The sequence below is a fragment of the Dinoponera quadriceps genome, unplaced genomic scaffold, assembly GCF_001313825.1.
Source record: "Dinoponera quadriceps isolate SergipeBrazil2010 unplaced genomic scaffold, ASM131382v1 scaffold9, whole genome shotgun sequence".
NCBI lineage: Eukaryota > Metazoa > Arthropoda > Insecta > Hymenoptera > Formicidae > Dinoponera > Dinoponera quadriceps.
The window spans coordinates 1,386,744-1,402,793 of NW_014554295.1; the positions used below are offsets into that span (position 1 = coordinate 1,386,744).

The window sequence follows — 16,050 nt, forward strand, 5'->3', positions numbered from 1 at the left end:
TCGCGTCGGGTGAAACGACACGTGAACTATTGTCATCAGTCTGTGTTAGATAATTGGTACCACATATTATCGCAGATATATATATATATATATATCGCACTCTACTCACATCGATTAGATTTCAACTCATTGACTACGGAGAATATATAAAAAAAATCATAGAAGACGATTATCCTTCGTTGCTCCACAGACAAATACAGCAGCAGCAGCGGTCATATTATGGCGTGTCCTCTTCTCCAGATTCTATACAAATCACTCTAACAAACGCTGGATATTAAACAGAGGATATTTTCGATACTTAACTGACAGCTCTCTTTGCGATTCTCTTTCCGGAAGACCGTTAACCCTAGAATACTAATATTTTAATATGTTGTGAATGTTCGCAATCTTACGTCTTGGAGAGACGTGCAGTGATTGAAAAAAGGAAAATTTGAAGATTTTTTACATATTGTTACGCCTGTGTTTTGATGCTCGCGCTTTTAGCGCCCTGAACATACAGCTGATTCTCTTGGCAACGAGTCGTAAACAACAGATGATCAGCGTTGACGGATAAACAACGGGTTAGAGAGATTCTTTCTGGGGCGGTTGAGTCGTCGTGACGTGTGCGACGGTCTTTAACGAAAGAGAGAGCTTGAGCCTGCGAGTTACGCGTGCTCCCTTGTAAATAGCAAATATAGTTGAAGTTGTTTTCTTTTTAACATTGTCTCGTTTTATTTCCCCGTGCGAGCGTAACAATATTTTCAAAGATATCGTTTTAGAGATTCAGGGGGAAATTGGTGGGATGAGAAACAGACCTGGGCAAGACGGTTTGTAAAAAAGAAAAAAAAAACATCCATGTCTCGCACGTTTTAGTATTCCAGAGTTGAAAGAGAAAAGAGAACGAGGAGCAAGTTTCGCTCTCGGGGTAATATGAAGTGCGCTGTACGCCTGTACGCCTGTCCTGCTATTTTCAGCGATCACGCACTCACCATATCTCTCCGTGGTGCTGCTGTTTTACCTCTAATGTACAGGGTGTGTCGTGGAAGCCGGACGTGAGAACGTTTCGCCGAGAAGTCATTTATTAGAGCCAATATATTGAAGATGCAAGGAAATCGGGGTCCATTAGGGTCTATCGCCAAATATTACTTACAGCTGAATTTTAATGTAGTGGAATTTCAAATTCAATTTTGTCCGGAATTCTAACAGCACACCCTGTATCTTTTGATCACAGATCATCATTACGCACATTGCGACGAATTTTCTGGTGATATTTTCTCCCTGACGTAACAGTGTCATGGCTTATTATTGATGTGGAAGTGACATAAATAAAATCGTTCGCCAAAAATACACGGTCTCTTTCCTTCTCTCTCTCTCTCTCTCTCTCTCTCTTTCTCTCTCTCTCTCTCTCTCTCTCTGTGTTAATAGTAACAACCATATATTGATATTAATATATATTCGCACTGCATCAAATCCGAACCAGTCCGAATCGACTTTCAGATCGTCGCTATCAACGCGGCTTAATTCACCACAAATTAATTCACAAGTACAACTGCAATATAGATCTAAGCGAAGTAACAGTAACATATAAAATAATTATTAAAAAGAAACGTACTTCTAATTGTTAGCACAAGGTAAAATAAATGTCGTAATTAGTGACAATGTCTCAATTTGTGACAATAATATCTCTTCCTTAATCATAAGTTAGATAATACAGTTATATATTTATCGAAAAAAAATATGTTATTCTTAATTTTATGTATTATTTGTTATGAAACAAACTTCAAGTGAAAATAAAAGCCATAATGAATGCTAAAATATAATTATAAGCATGCTGCTAACGACGACCGAGTAGTTAACCATCTTATAATCATCTTATAAGTTGACCGTTAATATAAGGCATTTATTTGATACTTTTTGTAGGTATTCTTTGACCTCAAGCAATTGAAACGTATTGTCGATCAAAGAAAAAAAGATTATAGAATATTTTGCAAGCAAAAAATACAATACGTTTAGAACTCGAAATGTTCAAACTTTTAAGTAAAATTAATTTTACATGCTTAAGCTTAAAATACGTGTATTACTGATCACTTCACTTATTTCCACGCAAAGAAGATTATCTTGCCACTAATTAGGACATTCGTCTTGCATATATTTAGAGCGGCGAAGCTGGTATCTATCATATAAAGTAGAAGAAAAATATGTGCAGTACGTCTCGGCGATCAAGCGATTTCTGGCAAAACTTGCCAAAACTTTCTTGCAAATTCAGAATCAAGTTCTCTTGACCAAAAAATGTATCATCGACATTCCTGATACGTTACGGCGTCGTTACAATATGTACAAATCGACGGACGAATGAGGATTCCTCCTCGTTTCGTTCAATAATTCAAACAGACTCGCGTGTAACGCATATTTGATCGCAAAGATAGAAAAAAATTCGAAATTGTCAATTTCCGAATTCACCGAAGAAAAAAGTTCTGAAAACTCATCTGAGAACTCGCTAACTAACGGAAAACACTCGTCTTATCCGAGACATACTGCACGCGTAACTGTGTAAAAAATTTGTCTTAGAAAAAATAAACTCTGCAAGATACCCGATTAGTTCGACGTCAAAAAAATGACCGAACACATTCACGATCAACTATCGCACAATTTGCTTTAGTTACTTTCCAATATATAATATCCGTTTAAACCGCGGTCACGTCGGTTACCTCGATTCTGGAGATCGGTTTTGCCGGCTCCACGCGTATAAAGCCCTCCACCTCCTCGTCGTCGTCGTTTGCGCCGGACTCGCCGATTCGCAGCTGCTGCAAGTTCGCCACGATCGAGTCCATCTGAAGCGGCTGATCCAGTAGAGATCCGGTCTCGCTTCTCAGCTTAGTGAAGTGAAGATAACAAATACCGCGATAACCCTGCCAAGTAATCTCGCTCGGTTTGACGCCGCGCTCCAGCAGAGCATTCTTCAATTCGCGGACCCGGACGCCGGACGAGATGTTCGACAGTTTCAACGAGAAGTCGATGTGCGCCTTCGTTCTGGTGCGTGGATTCTTACGAGCCAGACGAGACGCACCTTTAGCGTTACCTTCCGTTTTCGTCTGCAATGCGAAAGAGCCGTTGAAATTTAATTCAATCGTCAAAGAATACATCGCTGACGCTTTTCCGATAAGATCGCGAATTGTATCGCGTCGAATGTGTATTTTCAGTCGATCGGTCGGAATTGGAAGCTTTGATTAAAGGCACAATGAACTTGACCGATAAGAACTTGATCGATAACACAGTAAAAATAAGTGGTCTAATGGTAACTCGATAAATTATATTTATATATATATATATATCTGGAGAAACGTACTTCGGCACCCGGAAAATTGCTCTCTTCCTCGACTTTCGCCTTTTTGTACGAACGTCTTCGCGTAAAACGCGGCTTATTATCAGTCTTATCGTTCGTTCCATCCTCCGTAGTGAAATTCTTCGTACCGGACGCATCCTTCTTCGCGCCGGGACGCTTCTTGTTTCGTGGATATTTCAGACGGTTTTTAATATACTGACGCGTCTCTACGTCGGAATCGACCTCTTTCAGTACCACGTCCCTGCCTTCTCTGCAAAAAGTGGGCGATATCGTTTATTCTCGCGCGAAATGGCTCACCTCAGGGCATGACTCAGGCAACTTAATGCATACTTCTCATCCATCTCTTTGAGCTGCTGTAATACCTGCATGGTTTTAAGTCTTCTTTCACTGAGCATCCGCCACAAAATGCCGGACGGCTTCTTCTTTCTCGGCTCGACAAATATCGTCTGTGTCGGTGTGACGATTATGTCCACCGGCACGTCGTACTCTTTGAACAACTGCGGGGGCAGGTGATCCACGATCTGACAGTCGTGCACGGTCGTGATAACGGTCGTGTTCTCCGTTATCGCGCCCATTCTCATCATCACCGCGAACTCGAGATCCGCGAAACCCTCGCCCTTGCCGAGCCTATATCCGTCCTGGCTGACACATACAGATCCCAGTACAATAAGATCTACCTATGAAGAAATAACTGATGCTTATAATCGTATACTTTGCCTTCAGTATTATTTATCATTGTTCACTTCACCGCTTATCGCTTATTACAATTAATTTCTCTCTCCGCATTTACGTTTGAGTAATTTAGTAATTTTCAGCGGTCTATTCTTTCCCGAGTTGAAAGATAAAATACAGACCTTAATGTGGGAATTGAGCCCCAGTGGTTTGCCAGCTTGCTCCAAGCCGTGCCTGGAAGCCAATGTTTTTAACTGTTCTTTTATCGCACCAGCGACAGGCGTAACATGTAGAAACAAGCCAGATCTCAATCTGGGAATGGGCACGATGATCTCTTTGTTAGCCTCCAGGGACAAGAATCTCACTGGTTCCTGCGGTTTATCTGGATTTATCTTTATCGTCTTTGCTTTCTTAAACTCATCCAATTCAGCCAATCGCTGCGCCGCCTCTGCAGCGCCCTTGAAGTTTGGAATACGCTTGTGTATGCTAATGGGAAAGTTCACCAATTCATTCTTCGACATGTAATCCCATATTTTCCGGCGAAAGCTCATCTTGGTCACCTCCTCGGCTGTAAGGAATTATTATATCTCACACATGGAATAAACCAGCAATAAGACAATTCTATTGATCTCCAAATACAAGTAGGTAATCATACATTTGTATCTAACATTACATGTGTAATCTATCCTTTTTAACTGAACTAATGCAGCTAGTTCAGCTAAAAAGAACAGACAAATGATCACCTGAAAATTAATGTAACACTACATAAACACAATAAAAAAAGGGAACAAGAACACTAACACGTGTCACTTAAATCGTTTCTAAGTAGCGAGACGAGATAAATTTATTAAGTCACTGACACCTACACGGCCAAGAAATACGCAAATATTTCTTTTGACAGATAATGATGACTCGGTAACGTGAAGGTTAAATGGGTTCATTGTGCGGCCATCGCGCCAATTACTCACGCAATTTTTCCGTCATTCTGATCGCTCCACCGATTAAATCTCGTGGGACGGATAATCGCGATGAGATCTAACAGATCTGAAGGATAATTCTAAAGTTATTTTTACAAAAATAGACCAAACAGACCCGAACGATTTATCCCATTTATACGCGGCCCCTTCACGCTGTCGATTCTATTTCTACATGTCGCACAGCATGTTCGCAAACTCCGCGGAATCGGGATTCCCTAGCGAATCGGTTTCTCGTCAAATGGCGATTCACCGACTCCAAAATTATTAGATATACAAAGGAAAGCTAGTTACGAGAGAGTCTCGTTAAACTCGCATCAGATTACGAATTGGGGATTGAGATTGAATTGAAAATTGATCAATCAGTGCAAAGTTAACCGATTCAAGTTCAGTGAAATTTAGTGAACTTTATACTGATTGGTCGAGTTTCAATTCAAACGTACGGCGCGATAGCAGACGTCCACTCACATTGGTCGGTGTCCGGAGGTTTTTCCGCTGGATAGCCAATCCGAAAATTTTATATCAAATTAGCCAATCACCGATGCGATCGAATCCCGTCTAGTTACGACGATTTGAGCGTCGCGAACGTTTAGTGAAACGCAGCCGACTGCACGAATGCGAATGAGATAACCATCAATAAAACTACATTACTCTTATGCAAAATGGCTTTATTCGCGAGAAACATCTGCAAAGCGCTCTCTCAGGTAATGTAAGATTTCTTCATGAAACATTGCGGAACTTTGCCACGTTCGCCGTCGGAATGTGCAGGGTAGATAAAAGGTCATCCCCGATAACATCGCGCGTTCCCTACATGTAAATGTCTGCGATTTTTCGGCGGACGCGAAGCGTACATGTAATGAGCTTGCATATTATCTTTATCCGAAATATACGCTGCACTTTTCACTATGTCGGAGACATCTTTCGATGTATCACGAATTTGATTCGTAATCGTCCCAAGTACGACTCGACACATCAAACGGGATGATCACGAATTATCGCGTTAATTAATTAGCGCAAGTCTATTATCCGCCGAAAAAGAACGATTAACTATGTTGTTATGCAATAAGAATTTGATTGTTGACGAAAAATAAGACTTATATGCTATATTCATGTATAAGTCGAACAAGGAAGAACAGGGCTGATATTATATATATATATATATATATATATATATATATGTAATAACCACTATTAATCATTAATATTAGTTATATTGGACTTGTTTTTCTTTTTAGCCAAATTATATTGGACATGTTCCTATTAGCTTTATTGGAACTGTTCATTTTTCAATGAGATATTTTATATTTCTTTAAATCTGAAGGCAAAAAATATCATCTAATTAAACTAAAGAAAAAAAACAAGCCCATGTTAAAACTATTAGTTAAGAATATCACATTTGGAAGTTCCAAAATTCCAAAACACTGTAAAATACATGTTTACATTAATTCAATATATTTTATGTTCACAGGCCACTCAAAAGAACACAGTCAGGACGTTGTACATAGGAACAGTGCGGCAACAAGAATCAGTAAATATCACTGTTTTCTAACTGATAGTTGCACATTTGTGATAACTATCTTTTTCAGACAGTCGAGCAAGAAGGAAAGTTAAAATGTACTCTAATACCCGGAGATGGTGTTGGACCAGAACTGGTGGTTGCAGTTCAGAATGTATTCAAAGCTGCAGATGTCCCGGTTGACTTTGAACCTTATTTCCTGTCTGAAGTAAATCCAACTCTCAGCGCTCCTCTGGATCAGGTCTCCAACAGTATTGCCAGGAATCGAGTTTGTTTAAAGGTCGGATTACAAATCAGACTGCTAGTAGGAATTAGATTATTTTGACAATGAGACTATGAGATACATTAATCTTTGGAATTCTATCAGGAATCGTTAGAAGTAACATTAACTTTCAAGTTTCTTTCCTGAGCAGCTTCAAATGTATTTGTAAAAAATTGACATTTTGTGACTAGTTTTTTCTGATGTCATTAAAAACAAGGACAGTCACACAGTGATCACTCCACAGCCTCAATATGTATCGTTTTACGACACAGGGTATCTTAGCTACACCGGATCACTCACACACGGGAGAATTGCAGACTCTGAACATGAAATTACGCAAGAGCTTGGATCTGTATTCCAACGTGGTGCACGTTAAGTCTCTGCCGGGTGTCAGGTCGCGCCATCAAAACGTAGACTGTGTGATCATCAGAGAACAAACGGAAGGGGAGTATTCCGCGTTGGAGCATGAGTCTGTCAAGGGTGTGGTTGAATGCCTGAAAATCGTAACTGCTGCCAAGAGCCAAAGAATCGCGAAATTCGCTTTCGATTATGCGGTGAAGAATAACCGCAAGAAGGTCACGTGTGTTCACAAAGCCAACATAATGAAGCTAGGCGACGGACTTTTTCTCAAGTCGTGCCAAGAGATCGCCAAGATGTATCCTAGGTATTTAAATAGTATTTTCACTATCTATGTGACAACTGCATACCGATGTATACTATTAAAATTTATCTCGGGATATTCTATACATTTTTATATATTTTTTTTAATGACACGTACAGGATCACGTTTGAAACGATGATCGTCGACAATTGCACTATGCAGATGGTCTCGAATCCGCACCAGTTCGACGTTATGGTAATGCCAAACCTGTATGGCAACATCGTAGATAATCTTGCATCCGGCTTGGTCGGCGGCGCCGGAGTTGTCGCAGGCGCCAGTTACAGCGCCGAATGTGTCGTCTTCGAACCGGTGAGATACACTCAACCAATGGATGTTTTCTATTTAATAATTAGAAGTCGACTTCGAGTAGCTATCTTTGCAAAAAGCTGAGTGTGGCTAAGCATGTACACAATGTGTGCCAACACTGGTACACGAATCACAGCTAAGGCGGTGTAGTGTAAAATCCACAAATATTTTGTGCGCAGCAGAAATCCATATAAATTTAATACAATAATTTTGAGGCACACACTTTTCTCTAGAAAGTTAGAGATTAACGTGTGAAAATAATAGCGTTGACTGAGATTTACGTTCTCCAACAGGGTGCAAGGCACACGTATTCCGAGGCGGTGGGCAAAAATGTCGCGAATCCAACGGCGATGTTTCTGTGCGCTGTGAAGCTACTCAATCATGTGAATCTTAAACATTACGGCGAGCAGATCCGGGAGGCGTTGAATCGCGTGTTGAACGATGGGAAGGTGCTCACGAAGGATTTGGGCGGGCAAAGCTCGACGACGGAATTCACCGCCGCCGTAATAAACAGCCTGCGTTAACGATAAGGCATCTTACCGTGCAATATATAGGGACGGGTCCTACCGTCTGATCTAACCGTTTAAACTCTTCCCGACATATCGTTCGTTCGGATTATTTTCAAGTAACATCGATGAATTTTCTCTCGTAGTGCTACACCCGTTATAGGGTATACCTAATTTGAATTGCATTGTAAGTTCATGAAGAAATGTAATCCTAGGAATTCATTGTAGCCCCGTAATCTCTTACAACGATGACATTGTACGCTCTGTAAATGAAGGAGGGAAAAATATCACCGGTCGCAGTATACGGAGTGCATGAATTAGTTGTTTAATAGCGTGATATTGCGCTGTGCTGTGCGCGAAACATGTATATATAATAAACTGCACTACCTCGTACATCCCGTTATATTACTAAAATAGCAAAATTCAAATATGCTAAAACATCGCGGTCAGAGATATGTGTGTACAGTATAAGGTAAACGTCCCAGTATAAAGTAATTGAACGTGTCCCAATGATTGAAACATTTAATTATTATTTTATGTTTGTTTTAAAAATTAATTTATATATGTTTATTAAAATGCTTATCAATAAATTAAAGAAAATCACAAACCAACTAGACGTTTCATTTATTATGTTCCGTATATTGAAACCACCTTAATAAAGGGAAATACGTCGATAATATTTTAATCATTGAGGACATGCATGTTCGATCATTGGGACGTTTATCTTGGCAGTTTTTTACGTAAAAATAATTTCATATAATCAAGTGGTTTTTCATTGTCAAATTCACCGCGAACAAATATATATGTCTCCTCGCTCGCACGCTTGCCAATCGTCAAGGCGTCACCACAATTCGCATTCAGACCTGTTATTTTAACGATCGGTAACGACCCGATATTTTACAGTTGTAAGTGATGTAGGAGGAATGTCACTGAGCTTCTCATAACCAAATTTTAATTAAGAGAGAAAGAGAGAAAAAGAGAGAGAGAGAGAAAGAATAGCATACGTATACAGAGAAGTAACCATATGTAAACCACATAGAATAAATAATTTACGTGTAAATGGATTCCAAAGTTTACACAGTAGAATTGATACGTCAGGATATTATCAAAAACCACCTCCAAGTAAACGCTTTAATACAAGTAAATATACATATATAAATCTATATTTCTCACAGGTATGAAACATAACCTTAATCTTGAATTAATATATTAAAATTATTATATTCATGATAATGAACAATATGTTACAAGTTATATTTTGACAAGCGAATTAATAAGTTTTCATATTCCTTGCAAAGGACATAAAACAATGCACTGGACCGTTGGAAGTGTTAGACGAGCTCAATGCTGAAGGCAGAGCCAAGATAGCAGTATTAGAATCTTCCATAGAACGACTGGCGTCTGTCGCTGAAACTGAACCAAGTGAGAAGAAGAAGACTGAGTTGCTGTCTATCGTCGAGAGCTACAAAGAACAGTTGAATGTATCCTTGGCGGTTTTTCGCAAGGCCAATGTCATTAGTGCGTGTGTCATTGACAAGTTAGCCAGGGAGAATCTACTCTCCGTGCCAGAGGAACGGCAAAATGCCCTTCGCAAGCGACGGGATAAGCAAAGTTTGACAGACACGTCCAGCCAAATCACGGACAAATTATTTAGTATCGCGAGACATCTAGCTGAGACCACTCAGAGAAGCGCTGATACACTGGATACATTATGTATATACCATATTTTTTCCTATAAAAATACGGGATTCGGTTGATATTTATTATAGTATTTTTTCCCCCAGACAGCACAAGGTTGTTTTTGCACTTGTTCATGTTACATGTACTATAGATCTTCAGTATCGGCAGTAAATATCGAAATTAATCTTTTTCGAAGACAAGTCGGAAATTCAGAAATAGAAAAAAAAACTTTTAATCATTCCCAGAAAATATATAATTATTATTTAACGTTATATCAGTTTTTACATTTTATTAGGAACAAGTACATAAAATAGACATTCTTAAAACGTCCAAATACAAATGTATTTTGTACGTTCAATAATGTAAAATTTTTAAAACGTCCGTATCGGGTCCATGGACGTTTGGACTGAATAAAAACCAAACTTGGACATCCAATGGACGTTCTGTGCTGTCTGGGTTGAGTAGTGTCCAGTATTTTAGAAGTTTTAAAATCATTTTACAGAGAAAAGAAATTCACACGATTCTATCGATTCTACCGTTATTTCAGTAACATCCTCGGACAAGGTTGACAACACCAGGAACGAGCTGGAGCATCAGCAACAAGTAATAGTGCAGTCAGGAAAGCTCTTAGGAAAGTACGGTAGACGCGAGGTCACCGACAAAGCATTGCTTGCACTGGCCTTCGCGTTTTTCCTCGCCTGCGTATTTTACATTTTACAAAAAAGACTGTTCTGAGATCGCCCTCGCGAGATGATAACTTAAATGCATTCGATCAATCGTTTACAATGATATCGCGTGACTGTAACACATACACACACACACACACACATGTGTGTGTGTGTGTGTGTGTGTGTGTATAGCATAGGAATTTTCATAAGTCGTAGAAGAGAATGTATGTACTGTTTAAGAGAAGAAACCGGGTGGGTTTTTTATAAACGTTTTAAATGATTTCCACATATATGTGTACGTGTATGTGTGGATAAATTGTTCTCGTTAATCTCCTAAGACCGTTCTCATTCTGTCACCAAATCTTATTAAATAAACTCAACTGGTTGTATATAATGGTATCCTGTAAGAAAATAGAATATTTATGAGGTTACGAAGCGCGCGTATGTTTCTACCGCTCGCATCGGACACTCAACTAGCTGCCCATACATTTTTACAACCGCTTACGAACTCTTCCTTGGTGACTACGCCATCTCTGTCCGCATCCATTTTCTCGAAGAACCTGTCCACTTGTATGTTGACTGCAGGTTGGCTGGTGATCGTCTGCGCGCTTTGCACCATCTCGTAAGTCGCGGATATTATGGCCAGCATCTCTCTTCTCGTGATGCAACCGTCTCCGTTCAGATCGTACAATCTGATCAAAAGATGTGGAGAGTATTTTGCATATTACGTCCCCTCCCGTTCCGAGAGCACGACTTTGATACTTGTATACACACTTCAGATCGTTCAAATAACACTTATCAGATGTACAAATTAATTCGCATTTAACGTCTTAATTTAAATAATAAATAAATTTGAATTTGAAACGGAGTTACAAGACGTTAAATGTAAAAGCACCGAATTAATTTATATAACCTAATATATATACATAAAGTTGAATATGTAAAAAATATAATATTACAATAATATTAAATAATGTTATTGGAATATTATTAGAATATTACGTCGAATATTCTAAGAATATGCCCAGAATATTATTTAATATTAAATTACGTGTTTGTAGAGCTTATCAAATATCGCCCGAAAATCGAATTCGAGGAATCCGTCATTGACGGTGATTAACGCTCACCCGAATATCCAGGAGAGTTTCTGGTCGACGCTGCCGTTTACGATCGACGCCGTAGCGTCCAGAAGATCGCCAAAACTGACGAGGCCGTCACCATCCTTGTCGAAGCTGTGGAACACGATTCGCGTATATCTACTCGGATCACCCACCGGGAACAGTTTGGCGTACGCGGGCTGCAGATCGCCGGTCGTCGCGCATCCCCGAGGACAAAACTGCTTGAAAGCGCGGTATAGCCTGCGGATTTCGTCCTTGGAAAAGCCGGTGCGCCAAGTCAGGGCGGACAGCTCCTCCGGGAAGTTGTACAGCGAATGTTTGTCGTCCCCCTGGATGCTGTCTGCGCAAAGGTAATCGAGTAATACCGTCGTGATATAATCGGAAAAAATATCGAAACGTCCTTACGCGAAAATCCACTGAATAATTAGGTCTTGTTCTCTTTATTATTTGATCTACGATGCGGTCTTATTAGCGCTTTAAACTTTTTAAACCTTTTCGGTTTCTTCTTTTTTATCTGGAAATTACTTCAATTTTTATGATGAAAATTATTTATTGTGTCAAAAATAAACAAATTACATGGAAAGATATGTTTTTTTTTATACATCCCATAATATGTCCAAAATATATCACAGATAGGGATATCCTATAGATATTGTTATGATACATATTTTATCTTTAGGATATCCTAAAAATATCCTAAAGCATCCCATCCTGCGCAATTTCTCAGAAATTTTCATATATACAGATATTGAGATATTTCGAAAATTCTCATCCAATAATACTCCGAAAGTGTCTGAGAAATTTTACATATTTTTTTTTCGGAATTTTTCAGAAATCTCGTATATGACAAAAATTCTTCGAAAATTTCTGAGAAAATATGACAAATCTTTTAGAGCGTCGAAGATATTTCGGAATTGGCCCGATCAATTCGATTTTCCACTTCAATCACCGCGACGTAATTTATCGATAAGAGAACGAAGAACAGATCAGATTTGAGGAAGAGCCGATGTCGAGTCGGATATTACGACAAACCTGTAATTTTCTGAAGGTTCTCCCTCATTTTCTTCAGGCTGCGTTGCATTTTGATTGAGAAGCTAGATCGGCGAAAAGACTCGCAGCTGCCTTTGCCGTCGATGCTACCGCGATTTGACATTCGAGGACGCTCTGAAAAACACGAGGACTGACCGGACGAGCGAACGACGACGCTTCTGTAAGTAGAGCAGAGCAGAGAACTGACGCACGTGGTACAGCCGGCTGCATGGAGCAGTTTTGATGAAGCCTGCAGTAGCCAAAATATTTAGACGATTTACCACGGCATGTCTGTAAATCGCAATGAGAAGTGACGTATTCGAGCATATTCACAGCAACGATCTCGAGTGCATCAGACAACGTTCGCCAAATTCATTTTCGAAGGTATATTTTTCTTCTCTTTTTTTGAGCTCATGAGCTGTCATTGAGGCAAGTTTTCTACTTTACTATATGCTCAAATCCAAGGTTTGGAAGTAATAATTATTCGGTTGAAAGTTAAGTTGAAAAATTAAAAAATTAATGGTCCGCATTTTGAACGCGCTTGCAACGGTGTCAACGCGCTAATAAAACAAAAGACGTGGGCATTCTCAGTATCGTTTGTATTCTAAACGCGGTAATAACAGTGCTCTGTTAGGAAAAATTGATAATCACGCGTGTTTATAGCGAAATTCTTTCTCAGATCTATTAATACGTTGATTTGTCGGCGCGCTAACATCGTTCCAAGCGCGTTCAGAATATGAGCCAATAGTTTTTAACTTCGCTTTTTTAATTTTTAATTAATTTCGAACGAGCTAACTTTTAATTTAAACTAGTTAATTGAAAATTTAACTTTAACTCGTTAGTTTTTTCTTTTAATTAAAATAAATTCATCAATACAAATTAAAATGATTGTATACTGCTGTCAATATAAAATAAGAACAATACAATATAATGCTAGCAGAATTCTTCTTTCGTCTCTTTAATCGCAGCGCTAACGAGCGTCGGGTCAGGAACCCAACGGGTCAAAGGGCGAGCTAGTGTCGCGTGTTGTTGTTTCGCGTGACTCCCTGCGAGAAGTGTGTCAAGTTTGCGGATAAGATGATCTCTACTATTTATCTTTGCATTTTACCAGCGTCATCCTTGACATGAAATTCGGAACGACTTCAATCGACATTTTATTACACGTCTGCTTATCTTCTATTTGACTGATAGGGCAAAAAACGAAAAGGATCGACGAAACCGACAACTTGCGTCAACATGACATTACTTTCGCGTTATTGATGATCACTATTCCATATTTGCTTCTCAATTTGTTGCACCGTGAATTTGCATCTTATTTTTATAGCGGACAATATCCGAACAGCACACACTTTATTTGAAGTCCTTTAGGATATCGCAATAATATTCTAATCTTCTTTTTTCGTTTTTCCTCTTTCTACGTCACCATCGAGAAGTCAGGCGAGTATATCATCGATACCGTGAGATGCAGCGACATGCCAAGCAAATGAATAATTATGAAATCATCATCGTATACGTATCCGGCGAGCGATATCCTCATGTATGCGGAATACGCGAGCGAAGCGGATAAGCGCTCGCGACGAATGTCGCATATAAATCGATATACCCCGACCGAGACAATAGGAAAAAGGCCTTCCCCAAGTTTAAGAGCGTAATTCCGCAAATTCCATGCGTCGGACCGCGCCGATACAGCGTGGAATCCGAAATCATGGAAATAAAGCAGCGCAAGACGGAAGTCGTTGGTGAAGATATTACAAATTTGAAACGTTAAATAAAAAATTTCATGTATATACAATTTTTTTTTAGTATATTATGTATGTATTATGAATATTATATATGTATAATTTTTTTAGTATAAAACATATTTTTACACAAAATTATTTCGACTTAATTTATATAATAAAACGATATTGCAATACATTTGAAATAAAATTAATATTAATTTAATCTTAAATACAATATTATAGGATTGCTTCTCAAGACGAGTGTTCGCATATGATATGCGATTAACTCGTGCGGAAGGCTGTTACACATTCTTATTAGGAACAAAGATATGCGCGTCCAGCCCGCGGGGGAAGCCCTCGTCAAAAGGCGACTCGCCGATTCACCGAGTATTTTTCTCAGCGGTAGGGACGGTATATATAAAACAGCAGTAAGCATCCAGCATCTCTCCATTCGTCGTATTACAACGCCTGTTACAGTTGTCCGCGATTAAGCGGCCGGCCGTGGTTTTTATGCCCGCGCGAATATAATTTCACGGAGCGAGATTGTGCGCGATCCTAATCGCTTTTTCTACATCGCACAGTTGCGAAGTGTCGGCGAGGCAACGTTCAAATAGTTCCCGAGGTAGAAAAACCGTCTTCGCACCATCATCATCGTCGTCGTCATCGTTCTCACAGCTCAGAAAGTGTGAAATTTGAAAGTCGCGATAAAAAAAAAATCGCGCACCCGTAACAACGACGTATTTCTTATATAGTTTTTCGGTGGGTGAACACGTTGTCGCACAGTTTGTCTATTTTCGAGCGTCGCTATGCGCTATACGTGACACGGAGAATTAATCGGAGCGTTTACCGCGATCGACCGAATTCTCATTCTCTATTTTTGACACGGAGTCCGCGCACTTAAGACTCCATCGGGGATATTAGATCGTAAGAAAAATCATTGCTTTATTTATTTATTAACAATGAAGTTCGAGCAAATCAAGCTCGTCGGAGAATGGGAGAGTCTCATCCCTTGGATACTTTCAAACAGATATTGCCCAAAAGTCAAAAACCAAATTCGAATCGTTGAGCTCGAAATTATTCATCTTTTCCATCTGATCTAGAAATTTACGAAAATCGATAATTGAATTTCGACAATGTAATTTTCTTTTCAGGTCACGCCATTGCGAGGTTACGCATTGTAAGAACGAAGGGCCGGGGTTTCCCATGCGTGCGATCAAGATGAAGCTAATCTCCTTCCTCTTACTGCTATTTGTCGGCTCCGTCCTCTCAGCGTCCTGGCTTGATCTGTGGTTTCCCGGGCAATCCTCGTATAACGGGGGAAATGATCCGCATCGGCAGTACCGTGAAGGAAGAGGCGGCGGTAAGGAACGCTGGAAGCAGATCTGCAGAACGATAAATGTCGATCCTTATGCGTATCCAGGACGCGTGCCTTATCCCGCCGCGCTCGTCTGTCCGTGGTAGAGAAAACTCTCCATAGGTGGAACAGAAAATAACGATGACGATGAAAACGACGTTAAAACGATAAGAAAAAAAAAACGATTGAAAGGAATGAATTTTGACAGCTATTTTCTCGTCTCATCGTGATTTTCCGTTCCGACCTTCTGTAAGGCCGGTT

At 39.6% G+C, this 16,050-nt stretch overlaps 4 protein-coding genes and 1 long non-coding RNA gene across 6 annotated transcripts; 3 read left to right on the forward strand and 2 right to left on the reverse strand.

Moving 5' to 3' along the window:
• Positions 1-1,249: 1,249 nt before the first annotated feature.
• Positions 1,250-5,137, reverse strand: LOC106744383 (methenyltetrahydrofolate synthase domain-containing protein). 2 transcript variants are annotated; one of them, XM_014619095.1, is made up of 5 exons: positions 4,963-5,137; positions 4,177-4,562; positions 3,653-3,999; positions 3,326-3,572; positions 1,250-3,071 (listed from the first exon to the last, which is right to left on the reverse strand). In XM_014619095.1, exons 1-5 carry the CDS (start codon positions 4,976-4,978, stop codon positions 2,664-2,666), a joined length of 1,404 nt encoding a protein of 467 aa, XP_014474581.1. In that variant the 5' UTR covers positions 4,979-5,137; the 3' UTR covers positions 1,250-2,663. The 2 variants fall into 2 exon arrangements, with proteins under 2 accessions (XP_014474581.1, XP_014474591.1); XM_014619105.1 differs by lacking the exon at positions 4,963-5,137 and adding an exon at positions 4,861-4,956.
• A 430-nt stretch (positions 5,138-5,567) lies between these two features.
• Positions 5,568-8,612, forward strand: LOC106744016 (isocitrate dehydrogenase [NAD] subunit beta, mitochondrial). Its single transcript, XM_014618407.1, has 6 exons — positions 5,568-5,672; positions 6,437-6,496; positions 6,555-6,764; positions 7,019-7,410; positions 7,527-7,716; positions 8,007-8,612. Exons 1-6 carry the CDS (start codon positions 5,631-5,633, stop codon positions 8,235-8,237), a joined length of 1,125 nt encoding a protein of 374 aa, XP_014473893.1. The 5' UTR covers positions 5,568-5,630; the 3' UTR covers positions 8,238-8,612.
• A 94-nt stretch (positions 8,613-8,706) lies between these two features.
• On the forward strand, positions 8,707-10,857 carry LOC106744023 (vesicle transport protein SEC20). The gene is made up of 3 exons (XM_014618420.1): positions 8,707-9,359; positions 9,518-9,932; positions 10,447-10,857. The coding sequence occupies exons 1-3, from the start codon at positions 9,279-9,281 to the stop codon at positions 10,632-10,634; spliced, it is 684 nt and encodes a 227-aa protein (XP_014473906.1). The 5' UTR covers positions 8,707-9,278; the 3' UTR covers positions 10,635-10,857.
• Positions 10,858-10,880: 23 nt separating this feature from the next.
• LOC106744032 (hippocalcin-like protein 4) lies at positions 10,881-13,489 on the reverse strand. The gene is made up of 4 exons (XM_014618433.1): positions 12,718-13,489; positions 11,695-12,025; positions 11,055-11,259; positions 10,881-10,968 (listed from the first exon to the last, which is right to left on the reverse strand). Exons 1-4 carry the CDS (start codon positions 12,836-12,838, stop codon positions 10,921-10,923), a joined length of 705 nt encoding a protein of 234 aa, XP_014473919.1. The 5' UTR covers positions 12,839-13,489; the 3' UTR covers positions 10,881-10,920.
• A 1,411-nt stretch (positions 13,490-14,900) lies between these two features.
• On the forward strand, positions 14,901-15,971 carry LOC106744041. The gene is made up of 2 exons (XR_001374418.1): positions 14,901-15,057; positions 15,587-15,971. It is a non-coding gene; the product is annotated as an uncharacterized LOC106744041 (long non-coding RNA).
• The last annotated feature ends 79 nt before the right edge of the window (positions 15,972-16,050 follow it).

Coding starts and splice junctions, on each gene's coding strand:
- LOC106744383 (XM_014619095.1), bottom strand. Junction 4,000..4,176: donor GGCTCAATTCCCACATTAAG/GTCTGTATTTTA, acceptor ATTTCTTCATAG/GTAGATCTTATTGTACTGGG. Junction 3,072..3,325: donor GCAATTTTCCGGGTGCCGAA/GTACGTTTCTCC, acceptor TTCGCATTGCAG/ACGAAAACGGAAGGTAACGC.
- LOC106744016 (XM_014618407.1), top strand. CDS start 5,631: ATGGCTTTATTCGCGAGAAACATCTGCAAAGCGCTCTCTCAG. Junction 6,765..7,018: donor GGAATCGAGTTTGTTTAAAG/GTCGGATTACAA, acceptor TTTACGACACAG/GGTATCTTAGCTACACCGGA. Junction 7,411..7,526: donor ATCGCCAAGATGTATCCTAG/GTATTTAAATAG, acceptor TGACACGTACAG/GATCACGTTTGAAACGATGA.
- LOC106744023 (XM_014618420.1), top strand. CDS start 9,279: ATGGATTCCAAAGTTTACACAGTAGAATTGATACGTCAGGATATTATC. Junction 9,360..9,517: donor AAGTAAACGCTTTAATACAA/GTAAATATACAT, acceptor TTCCTTGCAAAG/GACATAAAACAATGCACTGG. Junction 9,933..10,446: donor TGATACACTGGATACATTAT/GTATATACCATA, acceptor CCGTTATTTCAG/TAACATCCTCGGACAAGGTT.
- LOC106744032 (XM_014618433.1), bottom strand. CDS start 12,838: ATGTCAAATCGCGGTAGCATCGACGGCAAAGGCAGCTGCGAGTCTTTT. Junction 12,026..12,717: donor GAACCTTCAGAAAATTACAG/GTTTGTCGTAAT, acceptor ACCTTTGCGCAG/ACAGCATCCAGGGGGACGAC. Junction 11,260..11,694: donor AAACTCTCCTGGATATTCGG/GTGAGCGTTAAT, acceptor TCTTTTGATCAG/ATTGTACGATCTGAACGGAG.